The sequence below is a fragment of the Poecilia reticulata genome, chromosome 14, assembly GCF_904066995.2.
Source record: "Poecilia reticulata chromosome 14, P_reticulata-male-v2, whole genome shotgun sequence".
Taxonomy (NCBI): Eukaryota; Metazoa; Chordata; class Actinopteri; order Cyprinodontiformes; family Poeciliidae; genus Poecilia; species Poecilia reticulata.
Genome location: NC_088843.1, coordinates 5,475,503 through 5,492,135, shown reverse-complemented (window position 1 = coordinate 5,492,135; position 16,633 = coordinate 5,475,503). Strand labels below are relative to the sequence as shown.

General features: G+C 38.3%; 2 protein-coding genes across 4 annotated transcripts in view; one reads left to right on the top strand and one right to left on the bottom strand.

Moving 5' to 3' along the window:
* Positions 1–237: 237 nt before the first annotated feature.
* LOC103475601 (protein ABHD15) overlaps positions 238–16,633 on the bottom strand; it is a 30,453-nt gene continuing 14,057 nt past the window's right edge. Inside the window, exons 1-3 of one of the 3 annotated variants that reach the window (XM_008427382.3) lie at positions 3,021–5,578; positions 1,510–1,739; positions 238–1,014 (exon numbers count right to left, since the gene is read on the bottom strand). In XM_008427382.3, coding sequence (XP_008425604.2) covers positions 297–1,014; positions 1,510–1,739; positions 3,021–3,716 — 1,644 coding nt within the window. In that variant the 5' untranslated portion in view covers positions 3,717–5,578 and the 3' untranslated portion in view covers positions 238–296. Of the gene's footprint in view, positions 1,015–1,509; positions 1,740–3,020; positions 5,579–11,934; positions 12,069–16,633 lie in introns of those variants that run through there. The other 2 variants (XR_014090764.1, XR_014090762.1) reach the window with 2 other exon arrangements.
* On the top strand, positions 6,345–13,366 carry LOC103475690 (von Willebrand factor A domain-containing protein 7-like). The gene is made up of 16 exons (XM_081615121.1): positions 6,345–6,414; positions 6,869–7,121; positions 7,223–7,495; positions 7,697–7,790; positions 7,869–8,000; positions 8,149–8,335; positions 8,435–8,604; positions 8,844–8,956; positions 9,037–9,153; positions 10,296–10,508; positions 10,623–10,755; positions 10,861–11,010; positions 11,609–11,701; positions 11,781–12,058; positions 12,213–12,506; positions 12,588–13,366. The coding sequence occupies exons 2-16, from the start codon at positions 6,924–6,926 to the stop codon at positions 13,047–13,049; spliced, it is 2,907 nt and encodes a 968-aa protein (XP_081471247.1). The 5' UTR covers positions 6,345–6,414; positions 6,869–6,923; the 3' UTR covers positions 13,050–13,366.

The window sequence follows — 16,633 nt, the reverse complement described above, 5'->3', positions numbered from 1 at the left end:
TTGATCCTGATTGAAACAAGAGGGAAAAATTTGGTGTCAAACATTTGACACTTTTCTTCGCTGCCAGTGACTTTACACAGGAGCAGACATGTTTTTCACCTGGGTTTATACAATTTCATGAAAATTATCAGTCTCATAAACTGATAAATGTTCCACTGCTGCAGTTTATTTCTGCAGTTTCTAAATATTGGTCTTCAACACAGGAGGTGGAGAAACTCGGCAAACGTGACCCCGGACTGACCTTTTTGGACAAGAATTTATTATCCTAGTTTTGAAAACCTGACGTATAAAATGTCTTATCGCGTGTAAGACCTCTTCCAGGTGAAAGGGTCTCCATCCACATCGTCCACGCCGCTCTGCCCTGCTGGCTGGGGTCTGGATCTCTTCATCATGGCGCCTCTCCTCCGACGAGGCATCGCTGCAGCGTTCATCTTGCTCTTCTGGCCTCTGACGCCGTTCACTTCCTGTTGGCCTCTCCAGCTTTTCCAATCCCTTTCCGCCTCTTTCAGGAAGTCAGACGCCACTCTTAGGAACTCCAGCACTGCGATATGACTCCAGATACCTTCATCCTCATCCTCACTGCTTGTCCTGCCTTCATCCGTCTGCTGCTCGGCGTCCAGGGCGAACCCGCAGTGCCCTCCTCTGTCCGTTAGCGCCAGCAGGAAGTAAGGGTTGCTCTGGAAAAGGGAAACCGGGAGCGTGGAGGCTGGAGGGAGGAGAGGATCATCAGAGCTGCAGATGCAGAGCACTGGGACCGCCACCTCATCTGCATCTCTCAGAGGTTCGTTCCTCGCCCAGTAGCTCTCCCAGTCCGCTGCTGGGTAGGCTCTTTCACCCAGTGCCCAGGCCGCTGCTGACGTTAGGCCCCTGAGGGAGGGAGATGCAGGGTTTCTCTCTGTGGATGGAGAAGCTTTCTCAGTGGGAAAGCAGAAAAGAGCTTCTTCAAAATCTCTGAGGCTGGAGGATCTGAGGGCACGATCCACATCCAGGATTCCTCTGAGCGCACTGACGTATCTATTGAGAGCATGGAAGAAAAGCAAAGATTTTAGCAAATATGGCAAAACTAAAATCTGGAGTTTGTGCAGAGTTGGGTGAAGTTTTGGGAAAAAAATTTGTTTTAGGAGTATTTTGCTATGCTCTGCTTTCTACTGTTACTGAGTAATTTTATTATGATGTATTGCTTCTTTTACTTCAGTCAAATTTCTGGATATTGCTGTGGGTAAGTTCACTGAATAAAGAACAACCTTGTTTTAACCAAAAACAGACACACACCTGCAGGTTTTGTTAAAGTTTCATAATTTTTATATTGAAAGAAACTGATTTGTAACAGTGTGGCAAATTATTTTAATTTTGGTTTTTAAAATACCATTTTAAAGATTTAAATATTAAATGACTCATGTTTTGATCAGTTACTCAGTACTTGAGTAGACTTTTTTTTTTTTTACCAAATACTTGTTTACTCTTCCTTGAGTATATTTTATGGCTACACTGCCAGCCAACAATTCTCACCTGCTCAGCTGCATTTTTCTGTGAAATAGCACCCCCCAGCGGTAAAGAGGCGGCATGGCGCTTTCAAACCACCGTTGCCCCAGCAACACAGGTGAGATGGCTGCAGCTGCTGTTAGGCAGGTGCTTGAACCTCGCTCGCCCAAGTAGGACAGCAGGACGGCGGAGCCCGATCCTTCACTCACCGCAACCAACACGGAGGACGGGTGCCGACTGCGGACATACAGCACCGCCTGAAAACACACGGCATTGATACCGTAAGCTGTAAAAAATATAATAGAAAAATATGTCTGAACTCAAGACAAAATATATCATTTAAAAACTCAACCACAAAGGTAACTTTAATCTAAATGTGTAATAAAACGTAAAATAACAAAAAAGTTAAACCTGAACAAGCACCCAGAAAAAAGTTTTACAAAAGCTTTTGACTCCGTCTAATTAAAGAGTTATTTCAACGATTTAATGCACGGTTAACCTCTAATTTATTCGTAATTATACCACACTGAACATTAATTAATTAGAATGCAAACTGATTAAACCTTTATTGTCTTTTCTAGCTTTTCCTGTTACTGTTTGGCTGCAGAGAAACTGTTTATTTTTCATTGTGAGCATCGTTGTCTCCAACATACCTGATTCAGATAACTTGACTCATTACCAGGCCTCTGCAGAACTTGTTGGCATGTAGAGGAGATATTTAATTTGTTGTTTTCATCTAAATGTCTTGGTGACAGAAAAACTAGATGTTGAACACAGAAGATGGGGTGTGTCTAATAATGTAGGGGCTGAAGAGATAGATTTCTCAAACATTTTGCCAAAATAAGAATGAAATACGATTCAGATATAAGCGAAAACTGCAAGTAGACTGAATTGATGTAATCAGCTGATCCTCTTTTAAAGCAGTTTCCCAAACTTTTCCATGCCACCTAAAGAGGATTAACCTCTGACCCCTTTTTTAAGCCCACGGATACAAAAGATGTAACATCAACTTTTATCATATTTTTATTCACTATTTAATAACTATTACATTTTTTAGCACAAGTTCTGCTTCATATAATCTGATTTTTGTTGGCATTGAGTTCTGTGGCGAAAAATTTTATTATCAGATAATACAATTTTTCATTACAATTCTCTCTTTCGATAATAAATTGTGATATTTAATATTAATCACATCAAATTTTATTTTATTACCAGAGTTCTTACGGTTTTTTGCAGGTGAATCCTCCACAGCTGGGTTGCTTTGCTTGTCAGAAACTTTTCCACTTCCTGCTTGTGATGCTTCATGAACTTAATAGGCAGCCAATCATAAAATAAATTTAACTCTTATTTTATTTTTAAAAAAATTTGAAAAATAAACAAAATTAGGATGAATAATTTAAGATAAAAATATTTATGAGATAGAATTTTTTCTTTTAGTTTTGCATTTTTTTCTCTCATCTTCCCTCCAACTTGCTGAGGCCCCCAGCACAGCGCCCCCTGGCTGCCCCACTTGGAAAAACCAGCGTTTTTAAGTGTACCTGCTCCAGATCCGCCGGGTCTCCAAACTCACAGATTCTTGCTGTGGTGAGGGGCGACCCAGCTGTGCCCCGATGGTGAAACACGACCACAGAGAACCCCTGCCGCGCGGCCTGCTGGCTGAGCCGCCGCAGGTGGGGGGTCGTCCCTCCCCAGGCCTGAGGGATGAGGAGCAGGACGGGGGGCGTCGAGGTGAAACACCCGAGCGCCTTCCTCCCTGACTGCTGCTCCTTCTTCACCTCCGACCTCCTGTTCGCCCAGTCCAGAGCCACGACCCCCCCGTCCTTCAGCAGCAGGAGCTCTCTGGTGAACTGGATGCTGTCTGCATGTTCTCCACACACTTGGCTGGAGACCGTCTGCAGGTGAGGGTCACCCCAGGGCCAGTAGGCCAGTTTTGCCTTTGTGAGCGAGCCACAGTGCTGCAGCAGGTACCTGGCCAGTGCAGAGGGTTTACAGATGAGCCTGGGTCCATCTGAGGTCTGACCTGATGACGTCTCTGGTGGCTTCAGCTCCTCGTCGCTGTGCGGCAGCGGCAGATCCAGGATCAGGCACGTTGTGACCCACAGCTTCCAGCCTGCAGCCCTGACAGCCACATTTACCCAACTGCAGAACCCCGGCCAGCGCAGACCCAAACACAGCAGGAAAAACAAGGAGCATGGGAGCAAACATAACAAACAATCCAACACGTATGACTCCATAGGTGAATAAAAACAAGAGATGTCACTGGGAAGTTTTCCTCATCACCCAGACTCACAGGTGACTGATGCTCAGCTGTCTGTCTTTTTAGGAAACTAAAAAGAAGTAAAGAAATGAAAAATGTTCCCAATGACTGAAAAGCTAGAGGAAAAGCTCCTCCTCCACTCCCCTTTCACCTCTCTTCATAAATCATTTACTACAAGGTCAGTCAGAAGAGGCAAACAGACAACATCAACGGGTCTCATTAATGTCATGGATTCATATTTATTTGTATTCTTCACCCAGTTGGTTGGCAAATGTTTAATCACTTTATCAATCCCCTTAGATGTTACACACTTTAATGGCTATGAACAGCAAAAATGAGCAAAAATAACTCTTATAAAACATATTTTTACAAAATTCCGTCAATTTCCTAAAAAAATAAAGGTGGAGTCACAGCTCTTTGTGTCAGTCAGTCTGGTGCACTGCAGCTTTTCTCTGTGCTTCCTTAAAAAGCTGCTGAAGCTGAATAAAGTTACAATATTTAGTTCCAGAATAAAGTAGAAAAAAATCATCTTTGGGGAAATAAATGGCCAAGAGAAAGAGTTTCTTATCTCACCTCTGTAAATGTTGGCTAAAGCTGCCTCTGTGAGGTTTTGTAGCTTGGAAATGTAGAAATATGTTGTTATAAAGTCATAAGGAAATTCTCTGCATAAACAAAAGGAAATAATTATAACCTAGCCAGATGGGTGGCCAGATTTTATAACTACATAAGAGATTCCTGATCCTGATCCAAAAGAAAACATGTTGGGTTCTTTTGTCTTTCCTTTAGCTTATCTAAAATGTTTTTAAAAAGATATAGGTAACACTTTGCTTGACGGGTGTGGACAAGGCTGACATGACACTATCATAAACATGACTGTTGTGGAGATGAAGGAGTCTTCATGAATGTCTATTACTGTTGTCATGAAATGTCATTTGGTAAACAATGACACTTAATGCAAAGTTGCTCAAAAGTTGCCTTGAAAGTCTATTACAAGTTCAACTTTGCATTAAATTGACATTATTTACAAAACCATGCAGGGCCATTTGGTCAAAATGTGCTTAACAAGTCAAAAACAAAAGAAAAAGTCCTGGTGAAGGTGCTTTTTAAGTATTTGGTAACCAATAAAATGTTCTTAAAAACATCTCTGTCTTTATTCTGACATTTAGCAAATACGAAAAAATAAAGGTAATGCTAATTGACCTAAAACTGAAAATAGATTTTTAATTTTCCATCAGACAGTGTGAAAAAAGCATGTCTTCTTTTATATAGTGAACATAAACTTGTCGTTTCAACTGTATCTACGAACTGTTTGTTCGTGGCTCCCTCTAGTTCTAAGACTTCTATTGGTTCACCAAGCAAAGTCAAATGGGTTTGGAGGTATTTCATAGGCCTTTACATAACCCTGAATTCAACCCAAGAGATACTGTAAACAGGAAATCTCACCCAACATCAGTGTCCGACCTCACAAATGCTTAAATAAGTCAAGTCAAATAGTTTGTCACCTGTTGTTTAGCTTTTTGTAAATAGTTTCTAGAGAAGTTGTTCATGTTTAATCTGTATATGTGTGCAGGACTTGATGCATGAAACTGTCAGTGCATGAGGGCACACCTTCTTGAACTGTTAAGAAATAGCACACCTCACTTGATAGGCATTTGCAAAACAATACTTCTTTGGTGTTGTTTTGCCAGTTCTTGATTGTCAGGAAATGTTTGGATAACATTTCCCGACAGTCAAGTAATGCCACCCTACCAACAAGGTATTAGAAGGTCTAGTCATCCTGCAGCTCTTTAAAACCTCAGCCATTAGATGATGGGAAATACAGACAACTGTACAAACATCAGTTTGTACAGTTGTCTGTATTGGTGTGTTTTGTTCACGGAGAAACAAAACACACCAGCACATGCAAGATTTGGTCGTTGGTCATTAGAAAAACATCCCACTAACCATTCACAGTAAAACATTTTCCTGACATTTATTTGGTAGATGGGTTTGGAAATTGCTTATTATCTTTAACAAACTCATTTATAAAGTGATAAATTATCTTTCTTCACAGAAAAACATATTTTAAGCAAAACTACTTATGCTTCAGCACTCTTCCCACACAAAGCTTCAAAGCAGCTTATGTAAAATGTAAAAGGAAGTAGAATTTCATAACCCTGAAACCGGGTTGGTCAAATCTCCTTTGTTTACATAAAGCAAGCCCAGCAAAGTAGCTCTTTTTGACTCCTTACACTGTTTGTATTAAAAGGTGACAACTTTCTTAAAGCCAAAAACAGGTTCACACACCCTTATGTAATTTTGACCATAAAAACTAAAGACATTTGTTAATTACTTTCGGATTAAATTATGAAAACACCCCAGTCACGTATGATGTTTGATTATTCAAATACATAAAAACATAAAAACAATACATAAAAATACATCAAATACATAAAAATACATAAAAACATAGTTTGAGATATAGTTTCAGTTCTTTTGTTTGAAATGATTGAGTGGTTTGAACAAGATTTTAACAAGATTGAACAAGATAATTGACAAAGAGTTTGACTGGAAGGCTCCACCTTGCTGAAACAATCAGGTGGAGCCCTATCTTTAAAAAACAAAGGATAAAAGAAAGAAATGACAAAGATTCAGCACCAAACGGACTTCACAACCAGGAGAGCTCGGGAAATCAGGTACAGAAAATATTTAGATGTAATTTTTAATCAATTGTGAATAGTTTTTCAATCACATCTATAATATTTGAAAGAATTTCTAAATGTGAATCATAAAGACAGTTATTAGCTTAATATATATGTTTTGAATTTAATTATACATATGAGTGGAATAGTTTTTTGTTGTGTCATTATCAGTTTTGTTGGGGAAAGTATAATCATTGATAATGAAAACCAATTACCGTGTTCAAAAGAGATGCATTAAGATAAGTACTTTTAATATTACTTTGGTGTTTAACTTTACTTTAAAATAAAATGATTTATTGAAGCATAACTTTATAATGGGATTAAGTTTTGTAACTGTCTGATCCAGCACAGTTTGTTAAATGCTGTTATATTTTTGGCTTGTATTTCTGAAATTAATGCTTCTAAAAATTGTTAATGAATTTTTCTAAACTCATTTTATGTCTCGCAGGTTTTTGAAAGATTTGGAAGTTCTGCATAAGCTTTGGAAGAGCTTTTGATCAGGGATGACCAAGTTGGCTGTGTTGTGTTTCCTGCTTCTGCTGACTGGAGTTGAAGGATTTAAAATATCAAATATTGTTTTTAATCATTTTAACGGAGACTCATTGATTCATGAAGAGATCACAGCGAGAGCAATCCTAAATGTCACTCTACAGGTGTGCCGTGCACTGGCTTTGTCTGAGGGAAAGACCTTCTCTTTTCCTGTAAGTATTTAAATTAAACCGTTAAGTTTTACTCTTTTCTCAATTAAAATTGACTTTTGTTGAAGCAAAAGAAACACTTGAATTTGTGTGTATGTGTGCAGCCACAACCTTTCTCTGCTGGGGCTGTAGCAGCTGCATGTGACGCATCAAAATCAACCAAAAGTTTCATCGACACCATTGAGAGGATCCAGAAAAGTAACCACCAAGTAGACAAGGATTATGTGCTGAGTCCAAGTCATCACTGTGATGATGAAAGCATAGCAGCAGGACAGTTTCTCATTACACTTGGCTTAACAGCTGTGAAGGCTTCCAACAAGCAACAAAACTTTGCTTTAGCGACATCAATTCTGGGAGAGACACTCCATACCTTACAGGTATATCTGCTACAGCCTTGATATTGCATTTTATTTTCTTACTGCCTAAAACTGTCACTCATGAGAAATTATCACTTGACATTATTAGGTGGTCTATGTTGATTATCTTTACTCTGCTGCCCACTTGTGGCAGGAAAAGTCACAAAAAAGCTTGATACTTTCCTTTGAGTCAATTAAGCAGTAGTATGTTTTGTTTTGAAGGATTTCTACAGTCACACTAACTGGGTGGAAATAGGCAACACGTTCCCAAACTCCAATCTGATCAAAACAAATGGCGATGTTGGAAAAATAGCAGGTAAAGAAGGTGTTGCTTTGCTTTGTGTGGATTTATGTGCTTCTATTCAAATATACTAAATCTAATGTGGATCTGCAGACATAACGAGACCAACTTGCCGCAGCTGTGATGGAGAGGACTGCAGAAATAATATTTTGGAGGATATCTTAAAGGAACAAATCCTTACTTCGGGATATTTTTCACTGTATCCATTTTCTACAAAACCAGCAGGTAAATATCTGGTTGTCAAATAGTATATCAATGTAGTTATACTTTACTCTGCTGCCCACTTGTGGCAAGAAATGTCACAAAAAAGTTGCACATTTGAAAAGTGTGTCAACAACTAAATATTCTTTGTGATTTGCATGATGATGAGCAGGAAAATGCAGCCATGGAGGGTCATTTGATCGAACAAAAGGAATTGAGCCTACAGGTGGGATCAACAAAGATTCGTTTGACTCTGAACACGGACATCTTCACAACCAAGCAGCAAACGTGGCGATAGCAGCAACCAGTGAGCTGCTGGAGGACGTTCGCAGTGCTGCTGGAGACAAAGCATTCCTTCAGTAGGAAGTTGTTTATTTTCTCTTTACTTGAATTTCTTTATAGAACAATAAAAAACAAATGAGCAGCTTTGCCTCTGCATTTTGCTTGTTGCACCTCAGGATGATGGGACTGTTCAAAGGGAGACCACTTTGTTTTTGCGTGGACACCACAGGAAGCATGGGGGATGACATTGACGCAGTGAGGACGGTCACATCATCGATTATTGACAGTAAAGTGGGAACAGAAGACGAACCGTCCGTTTACATTCTCGTTCCATTCAATGATCCAGGTAGAATCCCAGTGTTCAGGGCTGAACTGGATTTTCTTCCTGATAGTTTCACTTTCAGTGTTCTGAATTTCAACTACGGTGAAACAATCATGACAGAAATTATTCCACTTGTTTTCACATGCTTCATAGTCATTGTATTGCCAACTGAATAAAGGAAAATGGAAAAAACAACATAAATCCAACTGTCTGGATTAAATTGGTGTGAATATGCATATCATTGACTTCTATTTAAATCACAGAATTTGGGCCTCTGCTTCAGACATCAGACCCAGAGGTTTTCAAGAGTTACATCAACTTACTAACACCAAATGGAGGTGGAGATGCTCCAGAAATGAGCCTTTCTGGACTTCAGGTGATCCGATTTACACCATAGAGCTGATTATGTATGAGAAACAAAAACAAAACAACTTGTTCTGTAATTTCTTCATACAGCTGGCTTTAACTGGTGCGCCTCCCAATTCGGAGATCTTCGTTTTCACGGATGCAGCAGCTAAAGACGACTACCTGAAAGACACAGTGGTAGCACTCATAGAGCAGACCAAGTCTGTGGTGAGTACGTCTCTGGTCATGCACTAAAACTCCTTGTAAACTCCTTCTAAAATATTTAGCTGCATGATTTAGAATTTATCAATCTATTTATTTGTGCGGATATCACATACTAATATATATATTTATGTTTGATAGTTTCTCAAGTTAATGTATTGATCCTTTGCACGTGACGTCAGTATCTTCTAAACTCCGCCCACTCCGCCATGATGGACCTCATAACAACCAAAGCGCTCTGTCAAGACTGTCAAAAAACGCACATCTGGTAGCCTAATATCGCTTTTATTTAGTTGATTTCGCAGTAAAAATGGCCACAGAGTGCTGCGCTGTCGGCTGCAGAAACAGACCAAGGTGAAAACCAAACTTGTCTTTTTATTTTATGACTTAGCGAGGAAAGATGCGGTGGCGATGAATAGCAGCCGTCAATCATAATGACTGGCAGCCTTCGGTGTTTCCGCGAATTTGCAGCGAACACGTTTTACAAGGTAAGAAGATTAACGTTCATAAGCTTTATGAACGTTAATCAAACGCGATGTTTGATATCTAGAAAGATATCAAACATCGCGTTATGGTGAAGGTGCGTCTAACCTTTGGTAACCATGGAAACAATGCCCCGCCATCATGTAGCCTTGCTTGTATGGAAATAACTGGTTAGCTTCTCGTCTATTGTACGTTTTTAAGGCTGCTCCGGTTTTAGAGGAAACGCTGCTTATGACCTGATGAAATAAATCATGTGGTGTGAATTCAGGAAAAGTCGGTAATTTGATTAACACGTCAGGAAGGAATAAGTACGGGTCGGTTTCTAAGCTAGTATTTCCAGCTTCGGTATTTCAAACCCTAACCTTGAAAAGAAAGGTACGTTCAAGGATAAATTAGCTTGACTTGAACAATAAGAAGCCATGAATAAACTGACAAAAACAACTTAGGAAAACGCTCAGTTCAAGAATCCGGATCCTCATTTCCAAGGTCCATCATGGCGCCTCGAATGATTAATGACGTAGTTGCAAATGGCCGGTGTCTGTACATGAGCTGCATGTCCCAAGGCAGTTTGATGCTTTAAAAAAAAGAAGAAGAATCATCTCTAAGGTTTCAGGTTGCACGCAGATTCAGTAAATGAGGTTTTTGCCCACCTTATTGTGTTTCAGGTGAACTTCATGATAACTGATGTACTTGGCCTTCGCCGTCGGAGACAAGCAGACAACAACCAACAACAACAACAAAGTGTTCGGATGTCAAGAGCAGGTGGTCAGCTGTACAGAGACCTGGCTCAGGCTTCAGGAGGTCAGGCTGTTGAAGTCACAAAAGGTCAGCTGCTGGAGGCCATCAACATCCTAACTGAATCCACCAGCTCCTCTCTGGTACAGAATAGCTTTATTTATTTATTTATTTATTCATTCATTCATTCATTCATTTATTTATGTTTTAATGTTTGAAGCGTTAAGACTTCACCTTTAAAAGTGTTATTGTTGCAGGTGACCCTTCTGCAAGCATCCAGGAATCCTGGAAAATCAGAACATTTCACTTTTGTAGTTGATGACACAGTAAAAAACTTAACCATTTACATCACAGGAAGTTCTGTAGATTTTAGTCTCGTTAGTCCTTCAGGTAAATAAATTACTCTGTTATTGGGTTGAGGTGGATTAGTTTAGTTTCAAACATTTGGCTGTTGTTACAAACCAGTGTGTATACATTTTGAGCTTTTCTTTTCAGGGGTGATTCAAAATATTGCCAACACAACTGGATCTTCAATCATTTCATATCAGTCGGTTGGAAACCTTCAGACTGTGCAGCTGCAAACAGAAGGAGGACTGTGGGAATTACAAATTTTGTCAACCAGTCCCTACAGTGTGAAAGTTGTAGGTGAGACATCTGTAAATATAAGGCTGCCATTTTCAGAACATCTGGCATATTGAACATCTGGTTAATCTATATTTCTTTTTGTTCATCAGGAAACCAGTTGTTAATGCCTAAATCACTATATTACATTGAAAAATGTGCATGCCTGTTTTCTGTCACTTTTTTTTTTACCACAATCCATTATTTGTAACATTTTTGACCAGATATGGTGAAACATTTCCTGCATATATAAATAAAAAAAATTAAATATGTAACACTAAAAACAACAATGGAAACACTCAACATAAGATTCAGTTTCAGTTTTTAGTATTCTTTGCAAGAAATTTGTAATCTACACCTTGACTTGGCAAAAATGATCATTAAGAAATGGTATGATTGGTTGATTTTTCTGTGAATCATGACACAGTCCTTTATCTGCCTGGCAACAGAGCATATTGAATAGTCATAGGATTATATTATAAAACAAACAGAAAATAACAACACTCACTGAGGTTTGGGTTTGTTCCTTTATAAAATGCCTAAACAATAAATTTAATGTAGATGTTATAAGAGTTCCTGTTTTTTCGTTGGCTTTTTTTCATTGTATTTTCCTTTCTTGCAGGTGAGAGTCCCATTGACTTTCTTTTCAAATTTATTAAGGCGTCAGGCAGCCCATTTGGAGGGTTTGATGTGATTGACAATCGACCGACAGCTGGTAAAAAACCCCACAATTTTGTGACATGTAAAAATTATTAACTTTTAAGTGTAACAGCACTTTTTTCTTCTTTTTGAAGGAGGAAATGCCAGTCTACTGGTGACACTGATTGGAAGCGAAGTCGCCACAGTGACAGAGGTCGCACTGGTTGAATCGTCGGGTTTTGGTCAAGTTAACGGCACCATAGAGACCCAGGGTGGAGGAACATTTATCATCCGCTTCGACAGGATCCCATCGGTTGAGTTTGTTGTGCTTGTGAAGGGCCAGAACAACAACGGCGTCTCCAGAGCCTCTTCAGGGATCTTCCAGAGACAGTCGACCACCAGCCTGAAAGCCTCTGGTCTCACTGTCACTGCTGTAAGCAAACCTAAGCAAAACCAAAATATTTTGTCAATTCATTGCACTGTTATTGTTCTAAGCAAATGAAGTAATCCAGAATCCTCCAAACTTTTCATAGATTAGCTTTACTGTACTTGTCTCTTTTAAATTTTGGTTTCCATTGTTGTTTCAGGATGACTTAGATAGGGTGTTGGAGCCAGGAACACCTCGATCAGTTTCTTTCTCTGTGATGACAACCAGCGAAGGAGGAAGCTTCACCATTCAAGCCACCAATGATCAAGGCTTTACTTTATCTTTTCCATCCAGTTTACAGCTGGATGCTGGAGTTAGTGCCAATGGCACAGTGAACATCACAGCTCCTGCCGGCACTCCATCCGGTACTGGTGCCACCTTGACTATTCAGGCTGTGGCTCCTGGAGGTGCAGACAGCAACTATGATGTTCTGCGTCTAACCGTCCTTTCAAAAGTAATGTCTCATTTTGTTTTCTATGCATTCTGACACATCATTGACGGTAAACATTGATAATATTTCCTGTCACTCTCACAGGTGACTGATTTCACTCCACCAGTGTGCCAGCTGCTCCGCCTGCAGTCCAACTGCTCTGACAACTGCAGCCAGTCAACATGGGAGCTGTCTGTCCAGGTCTCTGACGCAGCGAATGGGACGGGTGTGAACAGTGTCAGTCTCAGAGAAGGCAGTGGCACGTTGAACATCAGCACAGCAGCTGATAATACAACTCTAGTGTCTTATGTGGCTTCCTGCTGCTCACCTGATGTGCAGCTGGTGGCTGTGGATCAAGTAGGCAACGTGGAAATCTGCAGCTACTCTGTTCGTGCAAATGTCACTCAGGCTGTAACAACCAGCAATGAAATAACCACCAACATAACAACCAGCAATGAAACAACCAGCAATGTAACAACAGCTTCCTCTGCAAGAGTTGATTTCTCTGTGTCTCTTTGCTTTGGTTTCTCAGTCCTGAGCTTCTTGCTACAGTCTCTGAGACTGTGATCCTGAATTTTACAAAACAGATTACTGGTGATGGAAATGCAGTAAATATTATGTTCACTCTGGTGGAAGGTTATATATAATCCATAAATAATCAAATGTTTAAACACTTTTTGAAGCTAAATTAAATGTAAGTGCTGCAGTTGAACATTACGGAGAGTTTTAAGAGGAGTTTGCTATTTGCTTTGGTTGAAAGTTTAGGACAAATTAGCATCTTTGAAATCAATTGTTCTAATCTGTATGTATTCATTAATTATCCTATAAAATCAAGTTTTAAGAAGGCATGTAATTCCTGACAGTAATTAAACTATGAAAACTGAGTTTTTACCAAAAAGTTGTTTTTTTCTTCATGAGTTCAGAAATGCCTCTACATGAACTCAAAAAGCTCAAGTATTTAAGCCAACTCTAAATGTCGCACCGGAGAAAGAAACATATCAAAACACTCAAAGGTGAATCCTGATGTGATCAGTTTGCTGAGAGGTGAGACTGAATCGAAGATGGGGAGATAAAAGTTACGAAAAATCTGAAAAGTAAAAAAACTAAAGATCAAAATTTAATCTGCTTTAGTCTGTTATAAATTATGGAAATCCCCTGCTCTGATTCTGCTGCTTTTGAGTGTCTGGTTAGTTTAAATTTTTACTTGTAATGTCTGATAAACTAGAAATTTTACTTCTGAAAATACCAAAATGCAAACTTCATAACAAAGCACAAATATCTAAGAGTAGGTAATAGTAAGAAATGCAGCAATTGTTGCTCTTAGTTAGCACATGTTCAGAGCTTATTCACAATGGCACCAAACATCCAAACTGTGGAGCCACATAAACCTTCATGGTTAGGATGTCAAAGACATTTATATTTTATTTAAACAGACAAGAGCTTAAAAAATCTTTTGTTTTGGCTACAACATATGCACACTTATGTACACTGCTAATTGTGATGTATGCGTATCTTTTTCAAGGACAGTAGAGTTTTTGAGACGAGGTCTTTGTAATCTGAAAATCCCACAATATTTCTGGTCAAAATCAAGTCTGTCTCACAAAGCGCTGTCTGGTTGGTGTATCTGTCAAAGGTGTTAATATGAGCTCTAAATATTAAGTAGTTTATAAGTTAAACCCTCTAACTTTCAAGCTTTAATATTTGAAGTATCAGAATGATATGTTTTGGTTTACAGTATTACACAATATATATGTTAAAATAAAAAATCTGCTCATTTCACTCCTGAATTGATCCATATAAAATGGTATCCCTAATGTTGCCCATCCTAACAAATGGGGGTGTCAAGTTAATCTGCATTGTTGTTACCCTTTGAAGCCTCTTGGTGGCGCCACTGCATCTGATTTTGATTTTAAGCCACTGATGGACAGCGTTCATATAAATGAACAGTGTTATAAATGAATACTGTGATTAGTTATTTATTTGGGGCTGTTATCCTTATGCTTTATTTTTTGTTGCACAACAAACTTTCATAGATTTTCAGCTCTTGCTTTTTTCTTGAATCAGTTTCCTAAAGTTTTATGACTGTGAAACACAAAGATAAGTAGCTTCACTTTCCCTTTTTGGATTTTGTAAACTTTAGTTAGACAAATTATTAATTTTTGCAGATTTTAAATGCACCACATATTTAAAGCTATGCATATTTTTATGTGATCTATTTTTTCATCTGGTCTTTACTGTTTTTTACTCACCAACTAAAAGCCAATTTGTAGGTGATGATTTGTTGTTTTATTTTAAAGTTAATTTGCTTTAGAAAAACAGAACTTGCCAAGTAAACAGTGGATCTGACTCTTGTTTTGTCATCCTCATTGTTATGTGCAGACACTAATTTAGGCTAAATACTTATAAATAATTTCTGAATGTTAATCTGAAATCAATACAACTTTATTAAAATTATGAAAGATTCAAATAAACAATTTATTTATTCAAGTTTTAACAGTCAATAATGATGAGGCAATATATTTAAGTAACAATGAAACTTTCAAATTTAATGTTATTCAGAGTTCATTTTACAAAATACTTTAAAATTCTAAGAAAAAAAGGAAATAAAGTCCACAAGCTTCACATAAACAAAACTTTAAAGTTTTTCATAAAATAAAAATACCAAAAGTTGAAACTAGCAGTAAAAAGAGAAGGCTAATATGTGATTAAGAAATTAAGAACTCCATCATTCATCTTGAAGGGTGTGTTTGAAATTTAGCAACATATTTTAATTTTTACAATCTGTACTGATGTCATCCAATCTGCAAATATTGATATGTTTAACATAAGTCTCAACCTCAAACTTCAGATCTATTTGTTAAATTGAAAATTGACTTGTTAAAATGAATAATCAATTAGCTGTAATTCAATGATGGCTTTTGTCATTTTATAAACATTATAATATTTGGCTTTGTTAGGCCCTGATTAATGCTGCCCATATTATATTGGCACAAATGCCTACAACTTGACTTTGGTTAATATTAGCAAAATTTTATCTGCAGTAAAAACATAGTAGCCACCCATGGGTTTGACGTTTGCCAAATGTGGAAGTAATCATAACTAAAAATCCAGGACAATTTTGAATTTCTGAGACCTAAACAGCAGCTGCCATAAAAAAAAGAAGACACTCAAATTTCTAAATGAAACGTCAGACAGCAGTGAAGGTATGTTTCTTGTGTACTGTTGCAATACAGGTAAGTTTTTGAAGTGGTACAAATAAGTTCTGACACTTGCAGTCAGTTTCAAGTGAAGCAACAGGCAAGAAAGATAACGACACTGTCACACTTACACTTGTTACACTTACACTTGAGTCAAAATATCCATTTCTATTAGGTAACCCAAACCGCATCAGGACAATGTAAGCCCAGATAAAACTTTAGAGAAACACACTGTACCAACTTGCAGAAGCAAAACGGAAACTGTTTCATTCTTTGTTCTCTGCCATTATGTCTAGATTTTATTATCTTACAAATTGCTGCCAAGTTACTTAGAGGCAAAAACAACTTTTCCACAGCCTTCTTTTGAAATGAAAGTTAAATAATGTCTTTCAGTTGTTGGTGCCTTTTAAGAAGCAGTACATCAGGTTTATATCATATCAACTTAATGTTTGTGATGTCACCAGCCTCATGTGTCAGATTTGAATGTAGACTGTTGTAACAGCTGATTGTAGCTGCTGCTAAAGCAGGTAAAGTCCAGTCCTGCAGAGCAACCATCCTGCAACTGTTAGATGAATTGTTACTCCAAAAGACCGGAATAAGCTCCGAACAGGGCTGGTAACGAGCCATTCATTTGATTCAGGTGTGTTGGAGCAGGGAAGCATCTCAGCAGGATGGTAGATCTATGAGGGGCCGTTTAGGACAAAAACTATGTTTTCTCTCTCACACACTACTTAAGACTCATACACAATAAACAAATACTAAAATTCTGCATATACACAACTAAAGTATCACACAAGCATACAAAAATGTGTCACTAAATCAATGTTGTTTTCTGGTTGAACTCTATTGATTGAAATACCAATGTACAATCCAGTGTTTTTCAACACCAGGCCTCCAAGCACACTGCCCTGCAAATTTTAGATATTTCCCTAATTCAGCACACATGATTTTAAT